This window comes from Alexandromys fortis, unplaced genomic scaffold (genome assembly GCF_014885135.2).
Source record: "Alexandromys fortis isolate MF-2015 unplaced genomic scaffold, M_Fortis_MF-2015_v1.1 scaffold_94, whole genome shotgun sequence".
NCBI lineage: Eukaryota > Metazoa > Chordata > Mammalia > Rodentia > Cricetidae > Alexandromys > Alexandromys fortis.
In genome coordinates, this window is record NW_026067979.1 from 1,030,887 (window position 1) to 1,046,891 (window position 16,005).

The 16,005-nt window shown below is 48.7% G+C and overlaps 1 protein-coding gene across 2 annotated transcripts in view; it reads right to left on the bottom strand.

The window, feature by feature from the left end:
* The window catches only part of Impa2 (inositol monophosphatase 2), a 33,910-nt gene that overhangs the window by 3,351 nt on the left and 14,554 nt on the right, over positions 1–16,005 (bottom strand). Inside the window, exons 3-7 of one of the 2 annotated variants that reach the window (XM_050157900.1) lie at positions 11,376–11,483; positions 8,908–8,953; positions 7,324–7,432; positions 2,302–2,410; positions 878–1,029 (exon numbers count right to left, since the gene is read on the bottom strand). In XM_050157900.1, the coding sequence (XP_050013857.1) occupies positions 878–1,029; positions 2,302–2,410; positions 7,324–7,432; positions 8,908–8,953; positions 11,376–11,483 (524 nt within the window). The remainder of the gene's footprint in view (positions 1–877; positions 1,030–2,301; positions 2,411–7,323; positions 7,433–8,907; positions 8,954–11,375; positions 11,484–16,005) is intronic. The other variant, XM_050157901.1, reaches the window with a different exon arrangement.

Consider the following 16,005-nt stretch of genomic DNA (forward strand, 5'->3'; position numbering starts at 1 on the left):
AAAAAAAAAAAAAAAAAAAAGAAAGAAAAATTAGTCTAATAAAATTTGCCAGAAAAAAAAAATTGCCAGAACTCGGGAGGGGGGGTGGGAGGGGCTTTGGGTTCTGAGTGGTTGGGCAGATTCGTATGGGGCTCAGATATGCCCTAAACAAGAGGACCAGCGACTGGGACTCCATGGCACAAAAGCAGCAGGACAGAACTCCTGGGTACTGGGATGACCCAACTCCGGGCTGCAGCTCTCGGGGGAGTACCTGCTGTCTACCAACCGCATTGTTGGGGAGAAGACATGGAAACTGTCAGTGGTGTAGAGAGCCACACCTGACGGCAATGTAGAGAGCTGCGTGGAGCCACCTGATGGTGCTGGCTTCTGCCCTCCGCGATCCCAAAAGCGAGTGCTCTCTGTGATCACGCAATGATTGTCAGCTGCTTGCATATGCGTGGACCTATGTATGGGCAATGCCCACCTGGCAATCCGGGGTTGGCGGGCCTGTGCCTTTTTAAGGGCCGGGAGAGGTTTGCCCGGAAGGAGAGAGAGAGAGAAAGAGAAGGAGAAGGAGATAGATTGCTGTGAATAAAGTCCTGACTAAACTGCTGCAAGAAGAGCTCCGGGTGTTGCGTCTTCCTTGCTGGTCGAGGGTGGACGTGACACAGTGGTGTGAACGTGGAATGCTGCCCCTTCTGTTACTAGCCAAGTGACCTTAACTCATGTGTGGGAAAGGCAGGACCGAAGCCCTCTCTGGTTGGCCACCGCTCGCCGTGCACCCCGGTGTAGTCTCACCTGCAGAATTCAGAGGAAGTGGGGGAATCCACTGACACAGTGTCACACGCTTTAGTGTCTGCTTCTGGTAGGGAGGGTGGCCAGGGGCCACAGAGCTTACCTGAGGTGTCTATCACAATGCCACCCGCTTCTCGGATGATGACTGTGGCAGCTGCCAGGTCCCAGCAGTGAAGGCCAAACTGATAGTAGGCATCAGCGGCTCCTGAGGCCAGGTAGCAGAGCGCCAAGGTGGAGCTTCCAATCACTCGGACCCTGCAGGGAAGGGAAGGACAGATGTGGGTGAGCGAGACGGCACCTGGCATGCCACGCTCGATGCTCATCCCCTCACCCCTTTGCTAGGGATTCTGCCAGCAAGCTCAGGACACAGAGTGCAGGCCTGGGTAGATGAACTTTTTCCTCAATGACGGTAGTGTGCCACTCAGCCTGGTCACCAGGGGCTCCTGAGTGTGAACTGTGGCCAGTGCAGCCAGAGGCCTGAAGTTTACCCTACTCAACACAAGAAGGTTACATGTAGGCCTTCAAGTGGCTGGTGGTTACCACACAGATGAAGGGGAGACGACGATGAAGTAATTTTGGCATAAGCACATGTGAGAATTAAATAAGCAACAGAGCTGGGCAGTGGTGTTATATGCTTTCAATCCTAGCACTCGGGAGGCAGTGGCAGGTAGATCCCTGTGAGTTCAGGGTCAGCCTGGTCTACAGAGTGAGTTCTAGGACAGCCAAAAGTACACAGGGAAACCCTGTCTCAAAAATCCAATACACAAACAATAACCAAACAAACAACTGTTTACCTAGCAGTTATGTCTACCTGTGGCCACAGACCACATCTGTCTAGGTACGAATATGACCCAACCTGCTTATAAATATGATACCCTAACAGAACATCAAATGATTGAACACTGTTGTTGTGAGAGAGAATGGCCCCCAGGTGCACATGACACATATAATTGGTCTCCAGTTGGTGGAACTGTTTGGAAAAGACTGGGAGGTGTGGCCTTGTTGGAGGAAGTATTGGCTCTGAGGTTTCAAAAGCCCACACACCATTCCCCAGCCATCTCTCTTTGCCTTGGGGTTGCTGTTTCAAGGTGTGAGCTCTCAGCTGTTGCTCCAGGACCGTGCCTGCCTGCTGCCATGCTTCCCACCATGATGGTCATGGATTCTAAACCTCTAAAACTATAAGACCCAAATAAAGTCTTCCATAAGTTGCCTTAGTCACAGTATCTGGCTATAGGAATAAAAACACCCCTGGTCCACAGAAGTCCACTGAGAGATTCTTCAAGACCTCTAAGACTCATTGGTCCAGGGACCCAAGCTTAGTTACTTGGCTCTCCAGCACAGACTAGAAGGACGCGGGACCCATTGTTTCTTCCGTGGATGATGGCGCCTGGCGCGCCTCTCTGGGTCTGGTGCCGGCAGCCTCCTGTCCTACCTCTCTCGGTGCCGCCTCTTCACTTCCCTTGGGAGTGTTTAGCCAAGAGCACATTTGGTTTTCAACCCACTGGCTACGGGACTGAGGACCTGTACCCATGAGCCTTGGCGTGCAGCAGCCGCTCCATGTTGCTCAGGAAAACTTTCAGAGTATCGGGGTCACGTTTGGGCCCAATTTCTGTCAGAACCAAGGCCTTGGCGAGATCTGCAAGAAAGAATTTCCCGTCAGCGCAAACACACTGAGCCCAGGCTAATTCCATGTGTCTCTCTTCTGTGACGGGCAGAGGTAACACTAACCTGCTCTATTCAAACTGTCACTGCCCTGCCCTGGCTGCTGAGGAGCACCTCCCAATCTCCTCTCAGGGGCACCCTACTGTACAGAGGAGCACACGGACCTCAGGAGAACCCAGCGGCTTATAAAGACAGCCACTGTCAAGTGATCCCACACTGGCAATCTTCCATGTCTGAAGATGAAAAGGACCTCATCAAATACATCCTCCCATGAGGGTTTAAGAACTTCCTCTGTCTTCTCTGATCACAGGAGTGGGTCTCTTCCTATAGAGGTGACTTAGGATCCATGCTGCGATCTGGACACAGAGGGGCGGACACCTGGAAACTCATGGCCGCCATCACTCCAGGGCCATATAAGTGCTCACACCAAGGACCCAGATTTGTGATGGGCTGGACAGTACCTGAGCCGGAAGTCTAGCTTCTGGGTCAGGAGCATGACTGAGACTCACTTTGGGGGAAGTCAGGAGCAACCTGTCCCTGTGTCACGTGGGCAACTGGTCCCACCTCAGCAGGTCCCACTGCAGGCAGGAAGGAGCACACTTGGGGTGCTCTGGTAGAAATCACAGCGACTTCACGCCTCAGGGGAACAGCCTCTACCATGTTACTTTACTCGGCAGGCCTTGTTCTGTGAAACACCGCCGAGACAGCCTTCCACACTCCACATCCCCTCGCTCCTGTCTATACAGGCAGGCTCTAGCTTTAGAACTACAGCAAACCAGGGGGAACCCTACACACAGCTATAAAGGGGTAAACGAAAAGAGCAGAACCCCATCTCGACAGTCAATAAAAGGAGACTTGAAAACCCTGCCCATAAAATAGAAATGGTGTGAAAAAGACTGCATAAAAAAAAAAAAAACAGCAAAATTAGAGGGCACAGAGCTAAGGGGGAAAATGGAAACTATTTTAGATCGTGAACAAAAAGAACATAAGCTAGGAGCTAGAGGGTAGCCCCAGGGGCTAAACTTCCTGCTCTTCCAGGACTACAGTTTGGTTCCCACCACCCACACTGGTTGGCTCGAGACCACTTGTAACTCCAGCTTCAGGAGACTAGACGCCCTCTTCTGGACCAGGAGGGCATCTGCACGTAACAGACTCGTGAAGAAAGGGCACCAATTCCCTACAACAGATGCCCCAAGACAGAACACAAAGTAACACAGTTAAGAAAAAAAAAATACTAACAATTACAACTCTAGAATACTTGTTTTTTAATTAAAAAGAGGTGAAATATTCAAAGAACCATGTCCCTAGGAAAACAGACTCAGCTCTGAAGTCTACCTCAATAAAATTACTGTAGTCTAGAGATGAAACAAACAAAAAGACACCCCAGAAAAACCCCTTTTAAATTAACAAAACACTAAAAAGGTGCATCTAGGAAGAAAACCAAAGTACCTTACGAGACTAGGTTACACAGTGGGATCCTGCCTTAAAAATAAACCCATTTGTGAACTATTCACTTTCGCCAACACTATCTGCGCCAGCACACAAGGGGAACATTTTAGACATTTGACACAGAAGAGGCAAGCCTTGGATCTTATTGCTAGAAAAACAAACTTACAAGTAAAAGGCCCATGATAAGCTGCACTGAACACAAGGAAGTCAGACGGCACTGTTCTCATGAACCCGTCCTGAGGGGTCAACTAGGCTTCTACTCTCAAAGTGTGGTTCCCAACACTTCCCACTGGTTGCTCCAATAGCATCGCCCATTAAATTGGGGTATGGCTGTCCCCTTCGCTAGGCTGCCTTTGACAGCAGCAAACACGGGAGGTGGGTGTCCCCACCAAAGTAGCCCACGGCCGCACCATCCCAGCTATTAGACATGGAGTTGTCCTGTCACCCACGGTAGAACAGCCAGTGTCCTTCACAACCATGAAGCTGTGAACATTAGCAAATGCATTAAATCTTGAGCTATGAGAAGAGCTTTCTTTGGAAGTAATCTTTACAGTAAGGAGGCAAGCAGCCAGAGGATTTTTTTTTAAGGTTAAAAAAAATATTTATTTTTATTTCATTCACATTGGGGTTTTGCCTGCATGTATGTCTGTATGAGGGCACTGGGTCCCCTAGAACTGGAGTTACAAACAGTTGTGAGCTGCCATGTGGGTGCTGGGAAGTGAACCTGGGGTCCTTTGGAAGAACACTCAGAGCTCTTAACCACTGAGCCATCTCTCCAGTCCCCGTAAAGACACGGTTTAACCAACCTTCCTTCCTTCCTTCCCCTCCTTCCTTCTTTCTTTTCTTCTTTCCTTCTTCTTCTTCTTCTTCTTCTTCTTCTTCTTCTTCTTCTTCTTCTTCTTCTTCTTCTTCTTCTTCTTTTTTATTTTGATTTCTTGAGACAGGATTTTTCTGTGTATCCCTGGCTGTCCTGGAATTCACTTTGTAATCAGGCTGTTCTCGAACTCAAGAGATCTGTCCTGCCTCTGTCTGTCTCCCTAGTGCTGGGATTAAAGGTGTGTGCCTCCATGCCCAGCTGTCAGAGGATTTTGATAAACTAAAATTATTATGACTTGAGTATTTGGAAGTGAGAAAGAAAATGTGAGCCCACCAATGACCAACATCATCAGGTTAAATCCAAGCGGAGCTTGGCATCTAGGAGAGCTTGTGTCGGGTGCGGTAGTGCATGCCTATGATCCAGCACTGAGGAGCCAGAGGTGGAAGGGCTGCTGTAAGTTCAAGGCAGGTCTGGCCTTCATCAGGAGAGCCCATTTCAAACATCAAAACAAAAGAAGACAACTTTGGAAAACTTGTATCTTTCCCGAGAGTTAAAGACTTCAGACCTCCTGTTCCACCTCCTAAATGCTGGATAACAGGCCTGTACCACCACGTCTCTGCTACCTACAGTCACAGCTTTAAAAAAAAAAAAAAAAAGGACAGATTCTCTCTATTATATAGCTCTGGTAGTCTAGCAATCTGTCCTGCAACCAGAATGGCCCGCCTCTCCCACCTTCCCTAAGAACTGGGATTAAAGTCCTCCAAGATCGCGCCCAAATCACTCCATCTTCCACCTGAAGCTGCTTTTGAAGTGCCAGCTTGGGTTCTGAGAGGTTACCTGACTCTCATAGCCTCAGGAGTCGTCAGCCTCTGTACTGCCCAGAACACTCTGACATCCGTGACCAGAGCTGAGAACACACACACTGGACGTGTAGTCACAAATGTGCTTTGGCGGGGTGAGGGCACAGTGTGGCAGTGTGCAGAAGGGAGGTGAGTGACCAGTGGGGACAGCAGTTTTAGGGACAGGCTTCTTTCTACCCAGAAATGTGGAAGCCTGACCAAGTCTCCCCTTGCAGGGTTAGGAGGTGCCCGAGCAGAGGTGGGTGGGTCTCTCAGAGCCTGCAGTCACTGGTCGAACTGCGAAGGCAGACAACCAGGAAGCGGGTGTGTGAATAGTTGAGTGTCCTATCAAATGAAATCTGGAGCAAAGTTCACCCAGGCATGTTTAATGATCGGCTTTCTCGCCCTGCACTTCCCAGTTAGGCTTGGACGGATGCCTTTTGCCAGCATGGCTGGAACTGAAACCACTCCAGAGCCAAACTAAACCCCGGGAGAGGGAGAAAAGGGCAGGTATTCTTTCTGGCCCACTGACTGGCCAATCGTCCTGCTGGGAGTTCCACTCCCTCTGCTCTGGTCCACGCACACACGCTCTCCCAGCCTCTCTCCACAACCACACACAGCGCCTTCACCCACAGCCAGTCGGTCAGCTAGCTCCTCACAGGCAGGCTCGTGCTGCCCTTGATGGTTCCGGGGCTGGCCAGGGAGGAGGAAGCAGTGGGGGAACAGAGAGAAGGTGACATGGAAAGGAACTGAAGATAAACCAGCAACGGGCACAGGGAAGAGGCTGTGAAAGACAGGCTGGGAGCCAAGGGCTGTCATCTTGGGACCGATGCCAGGGTCAGCAAACAGAAAGCAGAGACTGACTTTGGGGCTCTTTACGATGCGCAGCCTCTGACACTCAGACAGACAAGAGCCGAGGCCGTGACTGCCACCCGTGTCCTGTCCTGAGCTGCAGAGCAAACCGGGGCATGCTGGGCAGATACTCCATCACCAGCTTCATCCCGCGCTCTCGATGCCTTTCCAGACTCAATTACGTGTTCGCGCGGGGGTTTTAAAGTCTACCTCTCCCACAGCTGTTTCTCTTCTAGGCTCCTTTTTTCTTCTCTGAATCTGCACCCTGCCATGTCTCCACCTCACCAACATACACGAAAATCCTGGCATTTCTCTGTTGCCCATCCTACCTATCCTATAGGCAAAAAAGATACGCGTTTAGTCGCTGTGGGACAAAGGGAGGATGGAGAGCACCCACTGGCACAATGTTGATGGCGGGCAGTTCCAGGGTGTAGCTCCCACAAGCGAACATGTCCTTGAGCCTTTCCATGGACAGACAGCCACGATCGTGGTGGTAGGCCTGAGGCACGTGCAAACACTGACTCTCTACACAGCTCATCCCCACCGTCCTTGCCCTTCTAACACCCAGGTCAGAGACCAAATGTGAATGGCTGTGGCCATGGGTACCGCTGAGCTGTGCCCGGATGCTCTGCTGGTCCTCTTGGCTACTCTCTTAGTACCACCAGACCAAACTGTAACCAGTAATTGCCACTTTAAAGATGACACCATACAAGGGGAGGAGGTAATAATGAATTCAAAGCTCCTGACCACTCAGGCATTGGCACTATATGGAATAAGTTGTGTCTATTTCTACTAGGGCCATGGCACCCCTAAAAAGAGCTAGAACTCTCTGCACTCTTGCCACCCCCATCTGTGTAACGGTGACACTGGGCGTCTCCCACTCCCCTATCTCTATCGGAAATGACCTGAGAGGAGCTGAATGAACCCCACCTGTCTCCCTGGAGACCTGGAGCCGCTGGCCATTGCAGAAGGCACCCTGGCCCCTCCTGCCGGTGTACAGCCGCTCCTCTGTGCAGTGGTGAATCACTCCGAATTCCAGCTGTAAGGGGCAGGAAGAAAGCGGACGCACGTCACTCCTTGACATGGAAGTAACATCGGTGTAAAAAAACGAAGGCTCCTCTTAGAGCTGGAACCAGAACCATGACAATGGGACAGAAACCGCCTTCCAAAAAGGAATGGAGAAAAGCCGGCTTCAAACTACACCTGGACATGAAAGCAAGCCGTTTCTTAGATGAACATGTTAAAACTGTATAAATACTAATAAAATTAAAAAAGTTATCATAATAAAGTATTGAAAGTTTCAATCTTTAGAATGGCCTCTCTCTCATCACCCTCTACCCTTCCTTCCCCTCCCTGGCTGTGACTGGAAAAAAAAAACAAAACAGCTTAAGTTTTCTCCAGGTTGCTGGTGTGTGAAGAGCTGAGCACACATCCATTGAGGCCACGGAACCAGGAACCCATGGACAGCCCCAGGGAGCATGGTTACAGCTCAGAGAGGGTCCCTGTGCAGGCAGAATCAACAGTGACAAATTAGACAAAACCTCCCAACAAGTGGAAGTGATGAGCCTCCCTCTCAAGCACTGCTGTCTCCTCTCCTGCCCACCTTCATCACCTGGAGTTAATATGCCCCCGGGCGTGGGGTCAGGACCCACAGGCCCAGCTTTAAGATGCCTTAGCGGAGTCTTAGGTATCCCTGAGGTAAGCTTAGCCACTCAGAAATGGGTACCCAGCCCTACAGGACAGGCTTGATTGCCGGAGGGGACTTCCCATCAGTGTGTGGCTCTCCAGCAATACTTTCTAGATACCCCTTGCTAGTCTTCGTGACAACACCAGACAGAGAAAGTAACGGCTCATCAAGCCCTTACCCAACTGGCAATATTCAAATTTTTACTAACCTACACCAAAAGGGCTTTGAGGTATGAGCAAACTTTTGTTCTCATGAGGTGAACGTATGGTGATACTGAGGATGGCAACGCTATGCTGTTCTGAAGGGGGGCAGTTGTAGAAGACATGGAGACCCCAACTCTGCTCATGCTACTACAAGGAATTAAGGCTCTTGCCATGTTCCTGCATGAGCCTCCAGCCCTTGCCTTTCCCTCAGGTCTCATGCTATGGTTTGGTTCAGAAAGTCTCTGGGAATCCCGATAAGGCCACATTCTCATACTAATAGCCAGGAGGGAAAGAAGAATAGAATATTGAGATTAAAAATGTCATCCAAAAATAGGAGCTCCCTTGTTTGTGACGAGATCACACGCTCTCGGGGTCAGATGGAGATTCATTCTGACCATCTGCTCAGAACATCGCTTTGCACAGCAGCTGGGACTAGACCACAGCACTAACAAGAGCCAGCCCAGCCTGGGAGATAAGCCCAAAACCAACACCCCTACAAAAATCTTCTGTGACTCTTTATTTTCTTGGATTTGAAAAATTCATACTTGGATGTACTGGTCACGGTTAAGGTACATGCTAAAGAGCAATGCAGAGGTTGAAACCAAACAAGGAGGGTTACATTACCTCCTGGTGAACAGCAAATCCGATGCTGACTGCCACAGTAGGGAATCTGCAAGGGAAGACAGCAGCATGGGTTACACTTAATGCAGGGACACAGTTCTCAGAAGCTGTGGGTGTGGCTGTGGGAAGGCTCCCATCCAACACACAAGGACCTTCCTGCGCTCTGGCTGGGTTTGACTTTCAAAATGACTTTCCAGTTTCACCCACTGCCTCCAACATAAACAGCCGTAGCTAGCCGTGCTGTGAGATAGCTAACTTAAAGCAACAGCCGGGCTCTGCAAGCCGAGGTAAAGCTGATACAATGTAACAATGACCACATAATATTAACTAGGATGATTGTAACAACCACACTGCTGGCTCCCAGCAGCCTAAGCAGGTATAGACTTTGAAAAAGGCCAGCCCTTACTTGAGAATGCATGTGGAGGACCCAGTAGATGACGTCACAGACGCTGGACCGCAGCCACCACACAGATGCGGCCTTTCAGTAGTGCTAACGCCCCCATCCTGTGTCCTGCCTGAGCTCCAAAGCAGGCAACAGCAGGCGAGTCAGTGGTAGAGAGACAGTTTTATTTTAGAGCTGTGGTTTTGGTTTTCTCGGTTTGTTGCTGGGTCTCCAAATAATCTGTCCTTTGTGTTAAGATCATAGGAGTTTAAAAAACAGGAAGGGGGCAAGGAAAGACCAAGTACTGTTAAGCCACAGGGAGAAATACCAAGTGGGACCACGAGCAGAATCCTGTGCAGAAACCCCGAAGGGCAAGGCCAAGCCTCCTGGCTTCCTAGGCAGGCTCCTCACAGCGTTCCCTCAGCCATGCTGGCTATGGGCCCAGCACTGCTGGCTTTCAGATGGCTCAGGTCACAGGCTGCAGCTGTGGCCTTCACATACTGGGACTGCCAGGTCAACTCTAGAGCCTGCTTCTCAGGACACTCTTTGCAGCCCAATTCCCCTGAGGGCTGCAGATCAGGAAGTACTAGAGACCAGAAGGACACCAGAGCCATAGCAGACCTTAGCATGAACATATGGCCCTTGGCGGGAATGCCCTATAGGACACTGCACCCCTATTCTGAGTACCCCGGATGACAAACCCAGAAGTGAGAGGTACCCCACTCAGCAAAACACACCGAGGGGTTATGCTTTAGTGAAGTGACAGCCTGGTGGCAGCAGATGGCACTACTCCACAGCATCAAAAGGGTTCCCTTGCTCATGCACGGCTGAGCTCTCAAGGTAACGGTCACTACACAGTCATGCTTATAATGTATACTCAGAACTACTTTACAGGTAAGTACAGCACGGAGGCCAACAAGGGTCAGAGAGCTAGGCAGCCCACACCTGTGAGTGTGGGTCTCGGGGTGAGGAAGTGCTGGCCACACAGAACAACTCCAGGGAATGGCAAGTTAAAATACCTGCCCTCTGTGGAAGTCACGTCACCTATTGTACTGCTGGGTCTTTGCACAAGCTCCCATACCTGTCACTGCCAGGGACCTCTATGTAGCCCTTCAGCCTTACTCCCATAAGCCCAGTCTGCACTCATGTGTTAGCTCCTGGGAGTGACACTCAGCTCTCACTGGCACATCCTGGCTCTGTACCTTAGACTCAGGCCTCTTTTCCTGACTCCACCTCTTTTGTAGTGGCAACACCTTAAAGCCGTAGTTTCATCTATAGGCAATTACGTTTTCAGTTTTTAAAGTATAGTAAAACATTTTAAGTATAGGGGAAAGCAGGTCTCAAACTTGTGATTCCATCTTGGCCTCTTTGGATTATAGGCCTGTACTAGGAAAAAAACACTTTTAAAAGGTGTGTTGGGGGGTCTCAATGTAGCTCAAGTTGGCCTTGAGATCCTGATTCTCCTGTCTCCATCTCTCAAGTGTTGGGATTACAGGTGCATGCCACCAAATCTCCACACACGCACACGAACACACATTCACGCATGCACACACATATACACACAGGTGCGTGGTACCAAACTTCCATACATGCACACGCGCGCGCACGCGCGCGCGCACACACACACACACAAATGAGACAGGGTCTTACCATATGGCCCTGGCTGGCCTGGAACTCACAGAGATCTACCTATTTCTGTCTCTAAGCACTAGAATTAAAGGCGTGTGCCAACATGTTTGGCAAAAAATATTTTTAAAACAAAATTTCCTTCTGAATTCTTTAGAGTCACAAACGGAACCCCTACCCCTACCCCTAAGACAGGGTTTCTTTATGTGCAGTCCTTGCTGTCCTGAAACTTATGCTATAGACCAGGTTGGCCTTGGACTTAGAGATCCATCCGCCTATCTTGGATCAAAGGTGTGTGCTACCACTGCCTGACGGAAAGCTCTTTTAAAAAGTCAAGATAGGATTTTCTTTTAAAAGACCAGTTATCTACTGTACATTTATGTCTTCAAAAATTAGGTCATTGAAAAGAAAATCCAGGGACCACATGGAGCCCTGAGCCTGCAAGCTCCCAGCCCCTCCTCACCTGTGCACGAAGTTGCAGGTGCCATCGATGGGGTCGATGATCCAGGTTGGGCTGGGGGTGAGCACACACTTGGCCCCGGAGGCTGTGGCCTCTTCTGCAATGAACCTGCTGGGACAGAGGGGCTCAGCCTGAGTCAATGTCCAACATTCAGCAGACGAGCACGTGTAACAGCCCCAGTACAACCCCCGCCCCCAGCCGCCCCCAACCAGAGTGCCTCTCATTGGCAGCTTTGGAGGCACACAAGGAAAACAGAGCAGACCAGGCAGAGATGCAGGAGCTCAGAGCACCTGAAGGAGTGTGGAGGCAGGCGAAACTTGGTTCCCAATTCAGCGGCAGAAGCCCAAAAGGTCATGCTGGTGCGCAGAGCAGAACCCGGGCCGTGGAAGAGTAACTATCACCCACATTTCCCTCTGCCACAGGTGACCTCTACCCTTCCCTCCCTGGTTTCTGCTTCCTTCTCTCTGGGAGAAAATAAAGGCCTGAGTAGGGAGCAGTGTGGGCAGCAGGAGGCTTTACATCCCCCCTGTCCTGAGTGCTGAAGCAGGTTCCTGTCCTCATGGTGGCCTCCTTATGTGCTCCACTAGGGTCACACTGGCTGTCTTCAGCTGAGAAGTTGACACAGGTGATGGGGGCTCTCGACTGGCCCCTCTGTGACAAGGCCCTCTGTTATAAGGCTCCTTAACTACCCTCACGAGGGTGCTTTCTTGCTTTCCTTTTTTCTTTTGTGTGTGATTTTTTTTTGAGGCAGCGTTTCTCTCCTGGCATCTGCTTTGTGGATCAGACTGGCCTTGAACACACAGAGATCAGCCTGCCTCTGCCTCCTGAGTGCTGGACTAAAGGTGTGCTCCACCATGCCCAGTTGCTGCAAGAGTGCTCCCACTAGGAGGCTCCACCATGCCCAGCCACAAGTGTGCTTTTTGTCCTACTAGGAGCCAGAACCCAAATCTCAAACTGAACCTGCGCAGAAAGGACAGCCAGACTACTTAAAAACAGGGTCAACAAGCCCCAGCTGCTTGAGCCAAAGGCAGGGAAGCACCTATTCCTTCTTTTCTACCCACACGCGGGCTTGGACAGAAATGGCCCATTAGCTCTGCCACTTTTCTTGGGCAAAGACATAACGAGTCACACCATTTTTGGCACTGTCCTCTGTAGTTACCTGACTTCCCTAAAGTATCCTAGAGTTGTGTTTTTAAAGAAAAAAATGCCATATTCTTCATATATATATTTTATTACTATATAAAATTTTATGTGCATTGGTGTTTTGTCTGCATGTACGTCTGTGTGAGGATAATCATCAGATCCCTTGAACTGGAGTACAGACAGCTGTGAGCTCCATGAGGGTTCCAGGCATTGAACCTGGGTCCTCTGGAAGAGCAGTCAGTGCTCTTAATCACTGAGCCATCTCTCCAGCCCCCAGAAAATATACTGTACTCTTAAAAACACATCCAAGGAACAGGTGCCAAAGCCCATGGACGCAGCACTAGGTGGACACGGTGATGAAAAGGATCTGCCTCAAGTCAAGAGTTGTAACAAGCTCTCCATTTTCACTTTGGCGGTGTCTGCTTCTGAGACTCTCTTCTTTTCCGGCTACTGAATGTGGTCTCGAGTAAGTCAGGACTGTCTCTTCAGTCCGCGAAGGAGGTGACTGATGCTATTTGCTCCTGTCTTCCCACTGCAGCCCAGAGGGGAGTCCAGGGCAAAGCGCAGTGGGAAGATGACTGGGCACAAATGTCCAGGTTTGGTGGCAGGAAAGGATTTTCCTAGGTCAAGGACCTTGCGTTATGTTCTGATTGACTTACGCATTCAGCAGATATTGCTCTGTGCTAGGACACCAGAGGGCACCAGGTTACAATAACCTCGAGGGGGCAGAAGGCAGCAGGGACATTGAACAACTGTTCAAGCTGCCATCCTCTTCCCCAGCTCGAGAAAACCTCAGCATCTTGGAGGCATCACCCAAGAGGATACTGATGACCACAGGGTTTGTATCGGTGACAGGTCACCACAACCAAAGAGATGAAGAGACCAAAACACAGAATCAAACAGACAGCTGGTTCTTTGAAGAGATTAGCAACCTGACAAGTGCCTATCAAAACATACAGAAGAAGCCGGGCGGTGGTGGCGCAGGCCTTTAATCCCAGCACTCGGGAGGCAGAGGCAGGCAGATCTCTGTAAGTTCAAGACCAAGCCTGGTCTACAAGAGCTAGTTCCAGGACAGGCTCCAAAACCACAGAGAAACCCTGTCTCGAAAAAAACAAAACAAAACAAAACAAAACAAAACAAAACAAAACAAAACAAAAAAAAAACACATACAGAAGAAATGTAAATTAATAAAATTAGAGATGAAAAGGGCTTGTTAGACTCCAGGGGAATTCAGGAGATCACAGAATACTCCAGTTTAGAGCTAAAAGAAATGCACAAATTTTCTAAGTATAAACCTACCAAAATTAAAACCAGAAGATGCAGACAATGTACACAGGCCATAACGAGCAACGAGACTGAGGCAGTAACTTAATAAAAGCCCCAGGTCAGAAGGATCCACTACTGAATCCGACTAACCCTTTAGGAAGATCTGATAACAACAGTTCTCAACAGCTCTACCAAGCAGAGAGAACACCACCAAGCTCCATCTACCAAGACAGTATTGCCTAAATTATTAAATGCAGTATTATCTAAATAATACCTAAACTGGATAAAGACTGAAGAAAAAAAAAGACTACACGATGCAAAAATTCACAGCAAAGTACTTGCAGTCGATTCAAGAACACGTTAAGAAGATCCTACATCACAACCAGGCAGGTTTCTTCCTAAGAATACAAAGTTGGCTCACACTGCAAACCATGTATCCTGACATCACATAGACAGACTTGAGGATAGAAACCATCTTGAAAGATACAAAAAGACATCTGACAAAGTCAGATAAAAGTCTGGAAGAAACTAGGAACAGACAATACATACCTCAAAAAAAAAAAAAAGATACAAGACAAACATAAAGGCAGAATTATTTTCAATACTGAAAACTGAGCTTTTCCTCTAAAACCTGGAACAAGACAAGGAAGGAGAGAGGAAGGAGCCACCACTCTCCATTCTTACTTGATAAAGAGTTCAGTCATAGGTAGAGCAATAAGACTCTGGATAGATATAAAGGTTAAGAATGGCAAAGAAGAAATCAAGGTAGCCCTATCTGTAGATGATATGATTCTAGACAGAAGAGATCCTATGGACTCTACCAGAAAACCTCTGGATCCAATAACCCTTATGGTGGTTTGAATAAGAATGGTCTCCAAGGCTCACATATTTGAATGCCTAGTCATCAGGGATTGGAACTACTTAGAAGGATTAGTCGGTGTGGCCTTGTTGGGGTAAGTGTGTCACTGGGGGTGGTTTTGAGGTTTCAAAAGCTCAAGGCAGGCCCAGTGTCTCTCTGTGTGGCCTACAGATCCAGATCCCTATGCGGAACTCTGAGCTCATTCTCCAGCACTTACTGCCTAAATACTGCCATGCTCCCTGCCATAAAAATGAACTAAACCTCTGAAATTGTAAGCCAGCCCCAATTAAATGTTTTCTTTTATAAGGGTTGGAGAGATGGCTCAGTGGTTAAGAGTGCTATCTGCTTTTCTAAAGGTCCTGAGTTCAATTCCCAGCAACCACATGATGGCTCACAACCATCTGTAATGAGATCTGGTACTCCTTTCTGGCCTGTAGGCATGCATGCAGGCAGAATACTATAAACACAATAAATAAATCTTAAAAAAAAAAAAAAGTTGCTGTGGTCATGGTGTCTCTTTGCAGTTGACTGCTTGATATAGTACTTGTTTTCCTCAGGAAGTAAAGCAAGCCACATGATACATTCTTTTCACATTGCTGGTGAATTACAAGTAGACTTTAAAAAGCTAAAAGTGGGGGCTGAGGGTTTAGCTCAGTGGTTGAAAACTTGTATAGCATTCGCAGGTCATGGGTTCAACTTGATGCGCCTCCCCAAAGAGGACACTAAAAAGCAGTAAAATAATGTATATATTTTAACCAAAACTTGTTCTTTAATTAATGCATTTCTCATAATAAAAATGAATGACACCTATCATGTCCCAAACAGATGCTAAAGAGACTACCATGTGTGTATTTTTGTTACCCATGGCCGCACAGATATATAGGCAGACTGGAATAATCATCACTCAGAACTCCAGGAACCTAGTCCCATTTTCACAAGTTCAAGCATCTTTATGAGCTGTCACATAAAGGAAGGCAAGGGAAGCCCTGAACTCAAGGCCCTGGTGTTCAAGATGTGTCCTGCAGAAACCAGAGGCAGGAAAAGGGCTGCTCTAGAGTCTTACTCTAGAGCCCCCGGCTCTTCTAGAGCTATACGCAAATACTGAATAAATATCTTAACTATTCTAAGGAAATGATGACTGGCTTATAGTCAATCCTCCACAGGATGGTCCAAGAAGACAAAGAACTCTTGCCTTTGGAGGAAAGGTGTCCTTGTGAAGGCCTATGTCTCACCATGGACATTGTCCACAGCAAGGGGTGTCTATGTTACTGAATGTAGGCAATGGATAGAGTCTTAGACAGCTGATGTTTTAGCCTGTGCTCTTAGGATACACCCCTGGGTGGCCAGGGAGGCACGATTGTCAGA